Source organism: Rhea pennata, chromosome 1, assembly GCF_028389875.1.
Source record: "Rhea pennata isolate bPtePen1 chromosome 1, bPtePen1.pri, whole genome shotgun sequence".
In the NCBI taxonomy this organism is placed as follows: domain Eukaryota; kingdom Metazoa; phylum Chordata; class Aves; order Rheiformes; family Rheidae; genus Rhea; species Rhea pennata.
In genome coordinates this window covers 56563299-56582664 of record NC_084663.1, presented here as the reverse complement: position 1 = coordinate 56582664, position 19366 = coordinate 56563299, and the positions used below count along the sequence as shown (strand labels likewise).

Below are 19366 nucleotides of genomic sequence, written 5' to 3'. Positions count from 1 at the left end.
AACAAAACAAAAAACCCCTACTTGTGTCAGTCACTGGCACCCAGGCTTGCACAGAAACAAAGGCATGTGAAAGAGCTGCACCAAGACACATACCCCCTAACACACACCATGAAGTGCAGTCCACAACAGGCCCAACACAACTTTCAGATTTATTAAAAGGGTGTTCTCCCCATACTCTCTAATAGAGTTCCCCCCATTTCCCAACCCCAAACCTTCCCCAAAAGATATAATAGATTGGCTGGCAAGGAAGGAAAGAACAAACAAGCTATTTCAAAACGATCCCCAGAAAAAGGAAGGGAGAGAATCTGCTAATCAGAAGTACTTTCACCTCCACCTGTAACCTTTTTGCACAACATGCATACTGAGGAAGCTGGTGAACTTCAGAGTATGGGCTGCCTGAAGAGCAGACATGCTGATGTTTGCAAACTCCCTGAGCAAGGCAGAGGTATAATAGCTGTTGCTAGGAGATGAGTTTTGCAGAGCAGCAGGCTTCCTGCTAGACCTACACACACATGCACACACTGAGGATGGAAAGAGGAGAAAAAAGGGGGGGGGGCAGGGAGGAGAAAAGAAAAGAAAAAACACACAGGCCCAAAGATGCCTTCTGAATCACACGTGCGTTCTTGCCTTCTGCTGCTACATCTCATAGTATTGTCATGGGTGTGAAGAGGGTCTGCTGGTCCCTTGAGCAGATTAACCTGTTCACATACGCAGGGGTATCGCTCTGCAATGCAGATCTCACTAAAACAACTGCACAAACAAGACAATTTAATGAGGATGTGTGTTAGAAACTGTCCTCACAACATACTGCCAGAGGGCAATCTCTCCTGCTGAGTGGCTGGAAGGCTCTTTTCTGGATGAGATCAGAAGTGAAGTTTCAATAGTAACTGTTTCTCTCATGTAAAGTGTTAATTCTCTCTGGCACATAACCAAAAGAAGCAATCAGTAACTCATCCTGAGCATAGCACCCTCAATCCTGCAGGATTTCAAAGAACTTTGTATGTCACCAGCACTAACACATGGTGGTTGTGCTATGCTGTGGCATCATACAAGCGGCTACAGGATGGAATCAGAAGAATTCTTCACTAATAAACTGCACTAGGAAAACATGGGACAGAGGCAAGCATCTGGCTACGAAGTAAGTGCTGTTCCAAGAGCCAGGAGATAACCAATAACCTTGCTTTCAAAACCCATGTAGAATCCCATTTTCTGGTTTTATACTTTTATACCTCTCTGTAGCAAAGGACCTAAGAAAATCCTTTTTTGTTTCTAGAGAGCATAGGAGGGAAGGCTCAACATATCCTGTCATACTCAAGAGGTCATCAAAACTGAAGGAGTCATTTTTCAGTCTCTGAGAAAGCCACAATCAATCACACAGCAACATTTAATTTCAGTGGATGACAAAGAGGCTTTTGCCACGTTCCCAACCAGGGGCAAAACGTCTCTCACTCACTCATGGTAGAGAGCTTCCACCTCCCCTATCTTGTGTTTAACCACTCCTTACCTTCATAGCAGTCCCGTATTGTGCCAAAGTAAACATAGTACTGGTCGTTAGTGAAGAATAGGAGACTAAGCCATGAATCAAAGGCGTAGATGGGTACAATGAAGAGGATTCGAACAATATAGCGCTGTTCATTTGGGCAGCTATAGCAGCGGAGATGCATGTAGATCTGAGAGGAAGGAAAAAGGAAGACCAATATAAGTGAGCAGAGAGACATAGTGGGACTGGAAAGTCAACAAAAAATCCTCACTAAGTTATTTCTTGATTGCCTCCAGAAGCCTCAAGGTGATAAGCATCAAAAACCACTGTTACCTTATGGCATCCATATAGCACTCCTTAGTTTGTAGGGAGAGAAAAAGTAGAAGAGGAGGAAGTGGAGGCATTTCTAACCCAGTTTCTCAAAGGTAGTTAGTTTTCTGTCATTATCACCACTTTCCTCAGATTTTCTTGTTCATACTCTTTTTCCTATCATCAGTCCCAAATTTCTGCTATGCTTTTTCAAGCATCTAAGATCCCCAACACCACAGGCCCTTTTTCTCTTAATGGTGAAGGAGCATACACTTACGTGCATGTTCACTGTAAATACTCCCCAGGCAGTTTCAGACACTTTCTAGACTTTCACCTGAAACAACCCAAAAGAGGTTCTCACTATTTCCAAGAGCTGAGAAGCCAAAGCCTCTCTCTGCTCAAAAGCAAAAGCGGCCATGCTCCACACCTTGATAGCCCAGCCACAAAGCATAAGCCATCTAGAGAGCACCAAGCACATGCACGGGACGGTGCTCAAACGAACCATGCTGCCAAAGGCTGTTTTGTCCAACTGTCTGCACACATGCCAATCCCCCACAGCTACTGACTGCGGGGAGCACAATGATCCTACCCTAACCCTCCCACCATTCAGAGTTTGTTATCCATTATTAAATCCCACACTTAAAATGCTTTTCAACAGAATATTTGCCTCCTGGGAGAGTTATTTACCACAAGCATACCCTGAAGATGAGCACCACTCCTGTAATGGTCGTGACAACGATGCCGTGACAGCTTCAGTTAGAACTGCAGGGACGCCCTAATGGCCACTGAGCCAGCAGAGGGTACGTTCTTCAGGGGCAAAGCCTCATGAGAGCACCTTAATCAAGGCTTTTGCCTGGAATTAATTACATCTTGTTTATTATATGTGCATCTCACGGCTGACTGATTTTGCTGTCTGAAGTGTGCAAGCATTGTTTGAAGCTTCATCCTGCATTTGGAGTGTTGTGTGGATTCTCTGGGGTCTAACAAAGCACACATTGGTGGTCTCACCTTTTCCTGCTGAAGGAGGTGGGGCTGTCTCTACCCCTGTTCTTCATTCCTCCTGGCCTCTTGGCAAGGTTTGCTCAAAATCAGCTAAAGGGCTCAAAACATTTGTCCCCTCTCCTTAACACAAGAGGAGCTCACAAAAGCCTCATTTCATGAGGAAAGCACTTCAAAATTAACTAAGAAATCTTAGCAATATTTTTTCCTTGTGACAATCTCAGTGACACACCTCACACAGCACAGGGATAGCTGACACCAGAGTTCAAATGACTCCAAGCTTTGCTCTTAGGATGTCACAAAAGCCCTGCAATTCACATGCCTAAGAGAGCACTTCAGACAGGAACTGCTGCCTTCTAACAGGACTACAGCGTGTTTCTATCAACACTTCCTCTCTTGCACTGACCCCCATTGGTTTCTTCAGAGAAAGTCATTAATGCCTAACTGTGCAATGCTATACTCCGGAGGAAGGATTTCTTCCTATCCACAGTAGGCAATCAATTTGTGTTCCGAAACTGGAGGATCGATGACACTTGTAATTGTTACCCAAGCTGGTATAACTGCAGGTGTCACTCTTATTCATCAGTGACTAATCCATTTTTGAACTTCACTGTACTCCACCAAAAGGTTGTAGTTTTCTCAGTCCTAGTCACCACTCTGGAATCTATTGACCCACAGGTACAAAACACAGGTTGATAAATAACAGGGCTTGCATTTCCCCACTCTGTTTTTGAGTTCACATGACAACCACATGAGAGAGAGAGGCACAGAACAGGATGCAGGGTTTGACTTGTTCTGATTCCCAGGACACCTGCCCCAGAAAGAGGAGAGGGGAGAAAAGTTAAAATAAAACACTTCCTGCTACTCCTTTCCGCAGCACAGCTCAGACTGTGGAATTCACTGCACAAAAGATCAAAGGAGGTAAGTCAAACAACAGATGACCGTGATCATTTAGCTAACAGCTGACACAATAACAAAATAGCAAGATACAGCAAGACCTGGGAAAAAATGGTTTAAGATAAAGCACCTTTCTACAAATACTCAGGAAATAGTCAAATGTTTTACACCTGCTAGCTTTAAAGATTTTCCTCTCCAGTCAGACTAAGAAACTAGTCTGAACCCAGGTAGAAAAAGACCTTCAATAAAATGTTGCCACTCTGATCAGTAGAGATGATATACGAGACCCCAGAGAAGAGGCCCTGGTACCACTCCAGAGTCTGCAAACCCCCATCTCATGCTGCTGTGTTTGGCAGAAATAGGTCAGGGTATCATTCATATTATTCCATGCGGGGAAATACAGTTAGTTTTACCTGATGGCAGGTGATGAGCAAAGCTGTCCACACAAAGAAACCTGAGATGGCCTGAGCTGCGGTGGTCATGAGGAATATTGGCTGCTCCATAGCTGTGGGTCTGCCATCCTCTGGCATCCAGGAGAAGTTGGGAGCCACAGCTGGAGTGGTGGCAGTGGACCCCAGCCTGGGGGCTGCTGTGATGTCAGTCATCACTATCATGGTGCCTTTTAGTGTAAGATTCCACCTGGGACTGCTGAAAAAACACCCAAAAGCCAAAACTTGTTGAAGAAGAGAAGCAAAAAGGAATTGAAATTAGCTGAAAGGACTCAAGTGCATAACAGTAACACATCTTTCACCTGACTGTTCAAGTGCTTTATGTACTTATGCTGGTAAGTCTGTCACTGTCACCCCCTCTGGTACAACTGATCATATGATCCTCAGGAACCTCTTCACTGCTCATAACACAGCCTCCCTGAGATCGTGAAACATTGACACCATCATCACCACCCTTCTACAATAAAAGCATTTAAGGACAAGAAGAATACTGCATACACCAGAGATCAGGAAAAGCAGCTAAATCACCCATACTGGAAGATAGCCAGCACACCTTAGCTAACAACTTTAGTCTCCACAAAAGTACTCGCTATTCTTCTATGTCCCGAAGCCAGAGTCTTACAGTTTCAGCTAAAAGACAGCAGGAAATTCAGTTCAAGGATGGACTTCAAGAGCCAAACGTCTACTGTTAGCACTGACTTGACTAGAGCAATACCAAAAGGGACATGCATCACAAAGTGTCACTGTGCAACAAGGGAGAAAGTAAAATACTCTTATTCCTCCAGCAAGCAATCCCTACCTCTCCTTTTGTGCCACTTTGTACTCAGCCCAAAGTGCTTTCATTGGGAGGATATGTGCTGAAAGCTCTGGATGACAGAAAGGAGATCAGAAAAATGATGCTTTCCCCAAGCACCACATGACATGGTACATTTAGCCAGGCTCTCATTAATTCTACTAGCTTAGCATTGTTTTCTACATGAGATGAATTTAACTAAATTTAAACGTTTGGCTTTTAAAAGTCAACTGACCCATGAAAACACACTCAAAACAAAGATACACAAGATTTCAGCACAGAGCGACTCTCAGTTATTTCCTAGATTAAAAGTTATTTTCATTCAATGGAACTAAACCTTAAAGATCCAACATTTAAAGTCACTATCATTTTCAATTTGGTTGTAAAGAGGCTCCAGCATGACCTCTGGATTGGAGGAAGACAAGGCATTTGAACCAAGATCATGAGCATTCATTAGTTCTATGAACTAGAAGAGCTACTTCTGATGAGGTTATACTAAAGACTGTTATCAAAACAAACAGCATAGTATTACTTGTTTTCTCATAATCTCCTCATAGTTTTGGGGATACCCTTTTTGTAAAAGCTCAATATATAGTTTTTACACAGACCTTGTAGATCACTAGATGGAAAGTGCTCTACAAAGGCCAACAATTCATCACCCCAATTCATAACTACAGCAGGGAAGGACATACCTGTTATTTACTGCCAGGTCATGGCAGAACACCCAAAAGGGTATAAATCTGCAGATAAACTGTCCCAGTCTTGCTTCACCTAAAGCCAGAGCATAAAATGAGGAATAGCCACCCAGTAAAACCAAAAGGCCTAGAGTAAATCATTTCCATGTGCATGCTAAGGTAAGGTGTGCAAGAGAGGGATTTTTATCCAAGCAAGTTCTGAAGTGACTGAATGTTCACACACAGTGCTGACAGTGCTTCAAATAAGCTGACAAAAGGCACATCCAAAATGAAATCAGAGCAGATGCACCTGTGGTTAACCTAGCTCTAAATAAAGTCCAGTCAGCTGCGATAATGCACATCCCAGTGCACTTTGGGAGCTATGCAGGAAAGGAAGCTGCTAAGCCCTTCCTTAGCTTACAGGGGAAAAGATCTCAACAGCCAGTGGCAGAAGGAATAGGACCTGGAGCTCCACTCTCCAGCCAATCAAACTGTACTAACAGCACAGACCAAAAATGCAACATCAACGACATCAGCAGAATTGATGATCTGAAAGTGAAACCTTTTGCTTTTCTGCACTCCTCACTTACAGAAAAAAACGAAACATAAAAAAAAAATCAACAAGTATTTTGACCTGGTAAGGGTTAAGCGTTCAGAAGCAAGGACACTTAGTTCAAGCTGTATACATAACCTTAATACTGCCCCCTTGTGATTATGTATCAACCCTCTTTTAAATGATTATGTATCATTTCACAGCTGATCTTCTTTAATTCACACAGTCATTGAAACTAATAGTTCTTTCCAGCACTGTGTTCTGAACCAAGATATTCTACCTTGACTGGGGGTCTTCTCTCCTTCCACCCCAACTCACCTCACCCATGAGCATCCCACATTCCTCAAGGTTGCCCACACACTACTAGCCTCTGCTCCTCGCCCCTTCCCAGAACAACTACATCACCCACATCCTTCACAGTAACCTCTTGCTCTGGCACAGCTAGCCCTAAGTCACCCAGTCTAACTGCCTTCCGTACCTCTTACTGGTTAGTCAACTTCAGCACCCTCACCACAAACCCCTGAGTTTGCTTCTACTCCAGGCATCCCCAGGGTCTCCTCCAGTGACTCTCCTCCTCCTGCCCATGCTGCTAGGGCAGCTACGCACAACTCATCCTTCCGGAGCCAGCCCAGTGTAGTTCAGGAAGGGCTGAGGGGGTGAAGAGGTGGGTGCAGGGAATGTACCTTAGCTTTTAGTCTTGTTCCTCTCCTCCCTGTTGGGTCAAAGCAAGGGTTACAAGCCCCGACATTGCTACCAAAGAGCAGAAAAGCTTTTTTGTTGGAGGCTGGGAGAAGAGGAGGAGAGACAGAAATATAGGCAGGGGAGACAAAAGGCATGAACACCCAGTCAAACTATTGGGGCGGGGGGAGGTATCTTCATTCCTAGTCACTTGTCCTCACCTCTCAACAATCTCCCCTACTGCCAGTGTAGGGTCTGTGGTGTCACACAGTGAACAGGGATAGAAAGGATACAGGTTAAGAATAGAGGAAAAAGGGAAGGAAGAGACATTTAGTTCAGTTTTCAGCCAAATTCACTCTATATTCCCATCTCTCTCTAAAAAGTGCGCATGCGCAAGAGAGAGAGCGAGCGAGCGAGAGCAGGCTTGCACTGGCGTTGCAGGAGAACAGGACTGTTTCTTTTGACAATGCCACCTGCATGAACACCTCATTGAAAGGGCAGCCATGGCCACAGCAGGGTTTTCATGCAACTCTCCCTTCCACTACTTTCCACACGAAGACAATCTGCACAGTCTGGTCCCCAGTTTGAGAACACCTGCTCTTCACATCAGAAGAGTCAAGAAAAGACTGCATGATAAGCATGGAATAAGTATTTACCAACAAAACAGATGACAAATTAAGCAACAGCAAAACACTAAGAAATATATAGACCACCAGTTCATTTATCAGTTGTAAGTGTCAACTTGCAGCTCATTCTCCATCATAGTGAAGCATGAAGGAATACTCTACTCCTGATTCTTCAAAATTAACATACATCTTCCAGACCAGTTATCCCCTCTGATCTCCTGAGTTGTGTACACCATTATGAAAATGACAGGAGTACAAGCAGTGCACAAAATTATTATGAGGTTCTACTATATGCAAGAATCTCCAGTACAGAATATTTGTTACAACTTCATTTAAGAAATAAATAATAGCATAAATCAGCAGAGCCTTAACTGAGTGGATTTCAGCATATTCACTACAACCAGCTCAGACTCTGTTGGCTCCATTTTTCCTATGGGAAAGAGGGCATCATGAAGGTAGGCTTCGGCAACTCTCTTTACAGACCACTTTTCCCAGATGCATCTTCCCCGTTGTACAATGGGACTCAAGCCCCGCAAATCAGCAGAAACAGGCTTCCAGCAAAGGTAGTGCCGGGGAGTAAGTCACAGCAAACACGCTGCTTTGACAGGCTACAGATTGAACAGCCTATATCAGCAGCTCCCCTCATACCTGATGCAGTAGGTGTGTGGGGGGGTTATTTTGTTTTGGGGAGGAGGGTGTGTTACTTATTTTCATTTTCAGGACTCCTAATGACCTACAGTCATCTAACTGACACACTGAAAACAAGCTGGCCACCTACCTCCATCACACCAGGCCAGTGCCCCTAACACATACCTTCCCACCTCCCCTCATATCCAGGGAAAAGGTCCTTCCTGTCTCCTATCCTCCTCTGAGTCCTCCTTTCCTCACCTTTGCTACTACAGCTATGCAGCAGCTTGCCAATGGTTAGGCTGATGGCTGAACTGTCTTTACCATGTACTCCTACCAGCTGACTATGTTTATCTCTTGTTTCTTGCACATTTTAAGGTCTTTGGGACAATCATCTTTTTGTTCTCTGCCTGTACAATCCCCATTACTGTGAGACACCAATCCATGAAGAAGGCTCTTCACACTACAACAAGGCAAATTAGGGGCATTTAGAAATCTAAATTACTAATGCAACGCAAAATAAACTAATTTAATGTGTACATTTTGAAGAACTCCTTACTCTTCTGGTCATATCTCGTTTTCTCTGTCCATCTCCTTCACCTCTACCTCACTGCTTCCATTTCAAGGGAGAGTAAAGTTACTTGTACACTTATTCTCACTCTCTGGAAAGCTCTCCTAAATGTCTCAAAGCATTTCAACACTTCTAAATTTCACTCTAACATTCCCATCTCCAATTTACTACCTTGCACCCCCCGGAGGTAACCTGTAACATAGCATGTCACAAACAGGACGAGGGGAATGTAGAGCCAGGACAGGCACTAAGCTTTAGAAACACAGATAGAGAAAAGCACACTTACGTAAATAAACTGGGCTTGCAGACGTGGACCTAGGTATACTTCAGCATGGTTGCAGGAGACTCAGATTAGCTGTTACGATTCCTCTTTGTGGGTTATATGAATTTCAGACAGTGCTTAGGTCTGCATCACGGATATACCTGGCGACTCTAAATGCAGAAGGCAGGAACGACCCCGCACCCCCAGGAAGCTGTAAAGGTGTTCCTGCCTAGATGTGATTACAAGGTATGCATGTTATAGCAAGACAGGACATTGTACTGCTGCTAGGGCATTAGCTTAAACATCAATCTAGTACCGGCTTAAAATTATCTAACAGATCTTCTGAAAGCACTTTAGGAGTATTAGGCTCTGCTTTCAGTGCAAGGAAAAGGGAAAAAAAGGCATGTGCTATTTATATCAAGACAGCTATCCTGACAAAAACCTAGAGATGCATAACACTGTCATTGAGATCCTTGACAGGGAAGGGGTGCATGCCTGCACGGGGATCAGTTCTGTTACAGACACCACGTTGGTGTGAAGCTAACTGGGACATGTCTACATCACAGGAAAACCTCAGCGCAGTAATTCTCTAATAGGAGCTGTCATTCCTGTATCTTTCGGAAACAGTGGCCTTCTGTCTCTGACATTAACATGGCAGCTTCTTCCACCAAAAATACATTCAGAACAGTAAACAGAAGGGATTCTGCATGAGTGAAAATAACAACAACAAAAAAAACTCTTCATTTTTGGCCTGTGCCAATGCATGGAAAATGTTACCACTGAGGAAGAGTTATTTTTACATTAAAATAAACAAGCATAAATGCATAAAACTCATCCCTGGTGCAACAAAAGCAGTATTTAAGGAGGGAAGGAACATTCAGGCTTGGTCACTAAATCCCTGGGGGTACTCCTAAAGTCAGAGGTATGTATTCGATCACCCAGTCTAGCAGAATCGGATGCCAGTAAGAAAGGAGCGGGCTTCTTGCTCCAAGTAAGTCCCGCTCCGTTACGAAGCGGTTGCACGCTGTTCACGACAGAGTGCTAACTTTGCCCCGTAGTCAGTAGGAAAGGAAACCATTCTGAAACAGTTCTCTGCCATCTGCAAACACGATCTGTGTTTTTAAAATAGATCATCTCCTCTGAGGCTGAAGTAATTCATTTATAAACTGCTGAGAGAGCAAAGAATGATACACAAAGTGATCCTGTGAAAGAGTCTTAGCAGCTAAGCCTCCTTCTGTTGTACAAGATATGATCTAAGAAAATACATACAACCTGGCAACATGTTTCTCTTGGGAAGCTACAAGGCAAGAAACTTCCCCTCCTTAAAGCCTACTCCACATTTAGAGTAGTTTCAAATATCCATCATGCTTAACTTTGTTTCAGTTAAGATAACACAAAACCATTCTCCACTCCCCTCTTAATTTTTTTCTCTCTCCAAGAATTTCTCCATAAAATATCTCTGGTCCTAAACTCAAAGAGACTAATGCTCAAGTGGGCATGTGGTGGATGATTGAACGCCTGAATTTTCTGCATCTACTAGGATACAAGGAAGAGCTTCTTATTAGTGAAGAAAGAAACTTTATGATTTTCAGAATGTCCCCTAAACTTCCAAGAAGTACAAAAATGCACAATACAAAATGATTCAAGATTTATTTTAGACTGCTGTTTTAATATAAGAATGCCTCAAACTGCCAACTGGGTCAGCTCCCTCCACTGTGCTAGCTAGAGTGCAAATTCATAATTGATTTAAGCTCTTTTAACCCCCAAAGACACAGTACAATCAGTTGATCTGAGAAAAGGTAAGAAGGAAGAACGAAGAGAGTCAGGTCAAAATAACAAGTTGCCACAGCATAAGAGAGCCATTGGTGCAGCTTAAATCAGTGATAACAACATAAGAAAATCACACACTTAAATTTATTACTTCTTAAATTGCTTTTGCTCTCAGGGTGGCATCTAGTTTAGTTAGCTATGAAATATAAAAAGGTCCCAGTAGTGCATTTTAAGCTCTCCAAAACAATCAGTACATGACCTAGTATCCAGCTTTCACTAGTGCAACTCATTTATATTTTGTAATCCACGGTAGATAACGTCAAGTCAGTGAAAGCCACCCCATATCACACACTTCATACACATTCACTAATATGCAAGTCCAAACATGAAAGTATTTACATGGGATGTAAATGAGCACTCAGCTAGCAGAAGGACACTTAACCAAAAGCTTTACACAAACATGAAGCAATTGAATGGCAGCTGTCTGGAGCCACTGCACTTTATATCAACTTACTGCACAATTTCTCTCTCTGCACAGCAAATTCAGACCCAAACAGTTCTTCACAACTGGATTTCATCCAGTTAACATTTAACAGCTGTCAGTACACACAGTAAAACAAGAGAAATGTATCACTGAGACATCAAAACAATGACTTGAGCACGAGAGGAGCAGGAAGACTATTAGCTCAGAAGAGGAAACGTAGAGGAGTAAGGCATCCAGGACCAAACTGCAGGTAAAAGCACACACCCACTAAGCCATATTCAAGGGATGATCTGACGCCTACGCACACATAACAGCATACCCCACACACAAACAATCTAACCTTCAACAAGGCCACTCAACTTTTGTTCTCATTTCAAGGAAATTAAACTCTGAGAATACCACAAAAATCTTATCTGCTTTCAACTCGCACAGCGGACTTCTCCTCATCCCTTCTGCTAATCAACACAGAGTCATACTGAAAGAGAGATGCTTTCCACACCCTTTCAAAAACTCAGTATTAACAATAAAACCCTTTTACCCTGAGCCGTGCACTCTTCTTTCCAGAGTTTTTTTCTGCTCTATTAATTTCTGTTGTCTCTTTGTACTCATACGGACCTCCTCCCCCCCACTCTCCACCTCTATTTTCTTTTGGTGGACTGACCCACGTTGTAATAGGTCAACATCCAGCACCCAGTCCCCTTTTTTGGAAGAGGACAGGAAAAAAGAGAAAAAAAAAAAAAAAGAGAGAGGGAGGGGAGGAGAAGGAATGTCCCCCAAACTTCCAACCTCTCCTGTGAGAATAGGATCCAATACACTTGGGCCATGCACTGTGTCCCTTTCCCATATTCCCAGTTGCCCCTTCTCCACATGAACCAGTCGGGCCCTCTGCTCCCAGGGGGGAAAACAGGAAGGCTACCAAGATGTTCTGCAACATCCGACTGCAGAGGAGAAAGAGACAACAAGAAGAAGGATGCGTCTTGTAAGCACTTTTGTAAAGCATGACAAAGGAAGACTGTATTTAATTTTCCAAATTCTCAGGAACAAAGTCAAGTCAGACTTATTCCATCACCACTCACATTTATCCTTCCCAACTTCTGAGCGCAGAGACAGAGGAGACAAGTTTAAAAGCTGTCATGGGTATAAAGTTACTCTAAGCAGCAACAGAAGTCAAGCATGTAGCAAGACTGAAAGGCATTGGACTTGTGGCGGTCACGCATGCAGTTAGTCACTGGGTTCTTTTCACGCTGGAGGATACATTTCCACCCAACACCACACAAAACCTATCAGATCCAAGCATAAATTTAGCAAGCAAACGTGTCAGAAGAAGCCAGACATCTTATCACAAGCCTAGCCAATCATGCAGTGATATATAAGGGAGACAGCACATCTGACTTCTCCAGCAATGATTCTCTGATGCAAATATACAGCAGTGATGAGCACTACAGAAGTAAAAACAGTGATTCTCAACACAGCACCCAAAGTCTAAAAAGCTGTTACTCACCATGAAGCCATTCTGTTATTGCTAAAATAACATCTGATCTGTTTTGTACTCGGGACATAAGACACACAGATCCTCTTGTTAATTCTCAGAATCACTGGGTCCTAATTTCATTATTCCTGTTCAATATTGCTTCCTCCAACATTGTTCTGGTTACTCCATCAACAAAAATAAAGATCCAACAGATGTAGACTTTCTAAAAGCAGAATTAGGAGCTTTGTATTCTTGGACTCCTGCAAGGAAAGAGTTCCTTCCCAGAAAAAATGCCAACCTCTAGATGCATCAGCATTACATTTTTGCTAGTTAAAGAATGAACCCAGGTACAGCACTTCCTCTGCTTAAAGGTTGCCTCTGGAAGCTCAGAGGCAGAAAGTGATTCTTGGAGAAGAAAACCATTTTCACTATTGCTGGCTAAAGCACTGCAACTATAGACTATATCACTGGCAAAAACCTTATGAGGCCAACAGTTACTAAAACACAGTTCAAACTGATTCTGAAATCCCTCTTCCCCATCCCAAACATCAATAACACCAATGCCTCTGCTCTGTACAGTGGGGCACACCAAGCACTTGGGAGGTTGAGTAAGGGAATGCATTAAAAAAAAAGGGGGGGGGGGGGAAATCGAGCCTTTTTTTTTTACCAAACACTGTAACATTTAATTATCCAGTTGGATGAAGTTGCCTCACAGTGAATTTATGTGAATAACTTTAGCTTAAAACTCTGCTGTCAAATCACTACTATCACATAGACATTGGGACAGGGGAAAGTCTCACAGTTCGGAGAGTCTGCAGAGGGAGGTCACTCCAAGACCGCATAGGACAACAAGATGCAAATAGCTTCAACAACCATTAAACATTCTCTCCTAGTAAAACTGTCACGACCAGGCAGACAAGATGTGGTCAGCAGTTAAGAGAAATTAGGTGACTCTCATTAGTAGGACTAGTTTGTCCAGGCTCATTTCAAGAAGCCTGGACAGAGAAGCAGCTGCTTACATTGCTGTTGCTTGAGCTCGGGCTGTGCTAGAGATGAAAAAACAATGGCAAGCTCCCAAGCAATCAACTCAGCAGCCTCCAACAGCATCGACGTTATGTTTTTAAAACCTTGGGAGGGAAGAATGGACAGGCAAAGTCAGCTTTGAGGATATTATTTCATCTCATCCCCTTCTCAAAGCTCTACTGCTGCACTAGATAACATGCTGCAGTCATTTTCTTTGCTGGACCTCAGAGACTTCTCCCCCGCCCCTTACCACAGATTTGATCAGAGACCAATCGTACAAAACATACCCCAGCAAAGAGGGACAGCTTTTGCTTGGAAACAAAAAGCTGAGACATCGACACCATCTCTCTGTGCTCTCGGTGACCCTTCATGATACAACATCCCCAACTGGCTGATCCTTTTAGGATCATTAGATTCCCAGGCACTGTGACTGTAAAATAGTAAAAGCAGCATCCATAGACTTGAAAGGGTAGCAGACAAATATCCAGGCAATGCATAGGTTAAAGGACATTCAATGCTACAGGTAGAGCATGGCAGTTATTTCCCTCTTCAAGTTTTCTGTAAAATGTGTCCCTCAGGGGCTATAAAAGCCGATGTCACATCCAGCTACAATAAGGTTCTTGGGCAGCTTCTCTTTATGCTGCACTGTCCCTGGGCACAGTTTGCTCTGTTGTACACTTTACTTGTACTACAACAAACAAAAATCCAGTGGACACCGTACTGATTTTTAAGGATTAAGAAGAACCTGTACTGCGCTCTCCTGCCTCTTCCTAGGAAAGGAAGGCAAGACTCCTGAAGGGCAGCTGTAGCTGACTGCTTTAGCTGGCAGAATTTCATCTCTAAAACCTTCCCAGGGGATTGCTGCTCTGAACACATATGTCCCAAAATTAGTCCATGAGGAAAAAAAAAAAAAAAAAAAAAAAAAAAAAAAAGCTTTTCCAAACAGCAAAGTATGATAGTGTTTGGACAGGAAGCACCATTATTTTAGCTGAATGTTTTAATCCATGTTATCGTAGTTTCAAGCCACTTTCAGAGACCTGAGTACTTAGGTACATTTTAACATCTTGGCAGGAAGCTGCTCTTCCACCACAAGCAAGCAAACCTCAAAGAGTTTGGGAAGAAGTCTGAACAGCACACACACCACTTCAAACAAACAGATGGGCAAATCAGCACACAAAACTAAATCAGAACACTGTTCTCTTTAAAACACTCCAATTTTCCAGGAACTCAGAGTATAAAGCATTATGAGCTCTAAAAGGCAGAAAAGCTTCTGCCCCTAGCCCTGGATATTCAATATGCAGCAGCTTTTTACAAGGATAGTTAGCAGCAGTTATGCACTATCAAGCCTCCGTAGCACAGAGGTTAAGTGCAATTCCTCTCTGAGGCAGTACTGTACTCTTCATTCTGGAGACTGTTGAACCTGTCAATTCACTAGTGCTTTATAACCTTGGTTTCCTCAGTATTTGTCTGAAAAGCATGTGAAAAGTAGCCATAGTAGCTGCCTTAAGAATTGGCAAACTTGATTTTCAATTTAATATTTTATTTCAACTTTCAATTCTTTGTACAGTGTAACACTGGGGTCTCAAAGCAACCATGGTCAAATAATAAAACTCTCTCAAACAATTTTCTGCTCCTACCAGCCATTTCTAGAAGAGCTCAAAAATATCCTTTGAGCTGGTGGAAACTGAAGCAGACACTTCTGCTAGGAGGAGGAGGTAAAAACCCTTCTCCATCATTGCAAACACAAGCCAATTAAACACAGACTCAAAACAGGATGAAGGCAGAGTGAAGGGTATGATCATCACAAAGATTTTAAGTGGCTGTTGTCTTAATATGATTATTAAAAGTTTTAGTTAAAACTCAGCAATAAAACTGGGTAGGGAAAGGGATTGACTTTTTTTTTTTTTTTAAAAAAAAAGACTGTTTTGGAAGTTATTTTAATTATGATTCTAGGAGCGAGAAAAAAATAAACAAACAAAAAATTCCTTTATTCCACAAAAAGAAAGCAAGAACTAATCTCACAACTGTACCTCCCAGTCTGCTACCAGTAAACAGGCCAACAAGCTGACAGAGAATAAAGCAGATTTCTTGCAGAATTCTGTCAAATCTTTAGAAGCAAACCATCTCAGAATGCTTTTATTATGCCAAATCAGCTAACTAGTGAAATTTAGTTTCTGACCAGTTCTATACACATCTAGGAACATTCTAACTTTTACACGTCCCCAAAAGACTGACAAATAGAAAATCAAAAGATACCTGGGTGACTGAAGTGCATTCCTCCCCTTGCCCCACATTTCCTAAATACAACTTGTTCAGCACTGAGTAAGAGCTGCAAGAATGCAAAGAGCAGCATCTTCTCATACCACCGAACTGATTAGAAACACTGAACTCGGTAGCAATGTTTTCTCCATCATTTTTCAGCAAGACCAAAATACTTCTGCCTCAGATTTGAGATAGCCACCTGCTGCAAATGCTCCGCTTAAGTTCGACCGCAACAATGACAGTATTAAGTACTGAGAAACTGCCCTATTAGACCAGAGCAAACACGCACCTCATTTTCTTGCGGACAATGGTGCAAAAAAAGGCCTGAAGTAGGCCATTGTGGCATATCCCGACCACAAGAAAAACCTCTCACTAAAGCCCCATTGTTTGGTACTTAGTCTACATCCTAGAAGTCGGAGAGGTTCCCCCCCCCCCAAAAAAAAAAAAACAACGTTACACAAATTCAAACCTTTAGTATAACAAATCTGAACAACATGAACGTTTCTACAGAAATTTCTGATACTCGTTACAGACGCTGATAAGCTCTCAGACTTCAGGGTAATTTCTAGCAACACAAGTTCTGTGGAACAGTAAAATTCTGTGTTAAAAAAAGCCAAGTCTTTCTTATCAGGATGTAGGTACGCTTTATTACAATTTCACTGATTGCTTTCTTTTTGTTATAAGACAAGGAATAGACATTTCTATTCATCCTGTTAACCCTCTCTCTCTCTCTATTGATCACATTCATTTTATTTTTCTGTTCAGCTGAGGTAAACAGACTTCCCTCTGGGGAAGTTAGTCTATGGCTTCAACAATTACTCCTGTTCAAGATCTTTACATGGGAGAACAGTTTCAGACTTTGTACCGTCTTCAGCGTTTCCTCTAGATTTCCCACTTCTCCTCCTCCCACTCTCGACAGCTTCGCTGTGTTCCAAGAAGCCTTCACAGAGCTGTCCCTGAAATCACCCAGGTCCTTTTCCTGGGTTACAATTCATAAAACCCAGCAACATGCGCATTCTTCCAAATTCCTCCTTCCGCTACGTGTTGCAGTTGCCGAGACTGAATTTCCCCTCACAGAGCAACTGAAATCTCAAAGCGCTGCAAGCATCCAAACAGGACTGATCCTAACTCACCTGCAGCAAGGAAGCACTCGGGCAGGGCAGTATTTTCCTCCCGCACCCACCGCACCAGCACGGGCGCGCGCTGCCCCGCGGCCCCCAAGCAGAGCTGGCAGCCCGAGCCGGGCGGGGTGGGGGCAAAGCGGGCGCACACGCCGCCCCCCTGCCCAGCACCATGCTGGGCCCCACCGCGCTCCGCTCGCCGGCCGTGCCCCGTGCCCAGCGCGGCCCGGGCCCGCATCCACCTCTGCACCAACCCGACCCGCAGCCACTGCCGCCGGCTGGCACAACGGGCCGCAGCTCGGCCCGCGAGTGGGTGGGGGAACGGGCGCGGGCGCGTGTGCTGGAGGGGCCACGCCGCGGCAGCGTGCGTTTGGGCACCAACGAGGAGAAATGGGGGGGCGGGGGGCAAACTGGGGAATGCGTGGGGGGCTGTGGGGGCCTTCTAGGGGAAACGTGGGGGGGGCCTTAGCAAAGATGGGGGGGCTTATCAGGGGAAAGGTGTGGGGGTGCAGCGGGGCCTTACCGGAGCGGGGGGGGAGCAAAGGCGCGACCTATGGAGGCCCGATGGGGGCTGGGGGGGCACTATGTGGGGGGGCGCTGTAGGGACCACCCTATGGGGTGCTGGCGGCCTCACCACGTCGGGGGTTAGGGGGCCCGCAGCGCCCAGCCCAGCCCTCCCCCGCCGCCACGTCTTACCTCCCGCGGGCGGGACCCGGCCCGACCCGGCGGGCTGCGGCCCCTGGGCCCTGCCCCGCGGCCCTGCGGGGAGCGGCGCTGGGGCGGGCGGCGCGCGCGGCCCTCACGAGCCCATGGCGACGGCGCGCCCCCGGCCCGGCCCGGCCCGGCGCCCTCCCCACCGCCGCCGCCGCCGCCGCGCGCCTGCGCCGCCCTCGCCCCGCCCCCTGCCCCGCGGAGGGGCGGGGCGGTGGGAGTGGGGTGACGCAACCGGCGGCCGCTTAAAGGGGCCGCGCGGCTGCGCCCCACGCGCGTCCGCGTCCAGCCCACTTTGCCCCCGGGTTGAGTGAGTGAAGGCCGCACCGGCCTGGCTTGGACAGGACTCCGGAAAGGATGAGGCGGCTCAGTGATTAAGCACAGTGGCACGTCAGGACCTGCTGGCGTGGCAGCTCCACAGGTTTCAACCCACCCGTGTGTGGGGAAGCAGCTGCTCACGGCCTCCCTGAGTGCTTAGCCCCCCGCCGGCTCCCCCTGTGCTGCCCCAGCACCATGGTCCACACAGGGAGAAGTGCCTCGTTCGACACTTTCTGACTTATTTTGGGGCCTTTTCACCCTCAGGAGACCAAACCGCTCCCTGCCCCTTCACACCCCACGGCCAGGAGCCACGTAAAGGTGGCAGCCAGGTCCGCCTGGCAGCGCGGGGCCAGAGACACGCAGGCGCCAAGCCTCCGCCGCTCTGGCGCGGAGGCCGGGCAGCGAGCACACCTAGACCCTCCTCAGTAGTTTCCTCTGGAAGACGTTTTCACCGCTTGAGCAACATTTTCCACACAGTTTAACTCCAGCCACGCTAACAGGAAGAGCCTCTGGGGGCAGATTTCCACTTGAGCTTCAGCTTTCATTTTCCCAGCATGGGGCCAAGGGAGGAAAACAACTTCAAGGCAAAAACGGGCATCAGTGTCTCCAAGCCAAAACAATGGCTTTTCGGTCCAAAAAAACCAAACCATCCAAACTCCCCACAGCCCACAACACAAACCCCAAGCCTAGAAAAACTACTTGCAAGCAAATTGTTCAGACTTGGGGCAGGTTTAGCAAGAGCAGCTGTCGGCCAGCCCGAGGTGCCTTTGGCAAAGCTTTGTCCTTGCTTAGGGGGAGATTTGACCCCTTCTTTAGCAAGAGGGATGAACCCTATGGACCCGTTAGCCTGTAGCTCCTGAAACATTAGTATGTTGTTCTCCTAGCCCAGGACAGGACTCCTATCCGAAACACAGCACCATCTCCTAAAGTGAGGTCTCGCTGCCCCTGCCACATTTCAGTGAGGTCGTTCACTGGATGGATCAAATGCACCATGCAGAGGCAGGCGCTATCTTCAAGCACTGTTAGCTTGCAGACCTTACAGCACTTCTACCTACCCTGTCAGGAATGCCTCTTCCTCAAAAGCAGGATTGAGAAAAGTCTTAATTTCTTCCTGTTCCCTCAAAAAAAAAAAAAAAAAAAAAATTATATAAATATACACACATATAGGTGGACAGTAACAGGACCTCAAAACTGACTTTTGAGTAGTGCAGGATGGAGGGTACAGAACAGTACCTCACAGCTGCCAGACACATGGATGAGTTACCCTCGTCTTCCTTTTCCTCTTACT

General features: G+C 45.3%; 1 protein-coding gene across 4 annotated transcripts in view; it reads right to left on the bottom strand.

Annotated features, from left to right (window-relative positions):
• Window positions 1-17851, bottom strand: part of TMEM184B (transmembrane protein 184B) — a 30768-nt gene extending 12917 nt beyond the window's left edge. For 2 of the 4 annotated variants that reach the window (XR_009959957.1, XM_062588046.1), the window contains exons 1-3: window positions 17746-17827; window positions 4099-4333; window positions 1505-1670 (exon numbers count right to left, since the gene is read on the bottom strand). Coding sequence is in view for 3 of the 4 variants with exons in the window: in XM_062588046.1 (XP_062444030.1) it covers window positions 1505-1670; window positions 4099-4299 (367 nt within the window). In the remaining variant the exon portion in view is untranslated. Of the gene's footprint in view, window positions 1-1504; window positions 1671-4098; window positions 4334-17745 lie in introns of all 4 variants that reach the window. The other 2 variants (XM_062588065.1, XM_062588053.1) reach the window with 2 other exon arrangements.
• Window positions 17852-19366: the final 1515 nt, after the last annotated feature.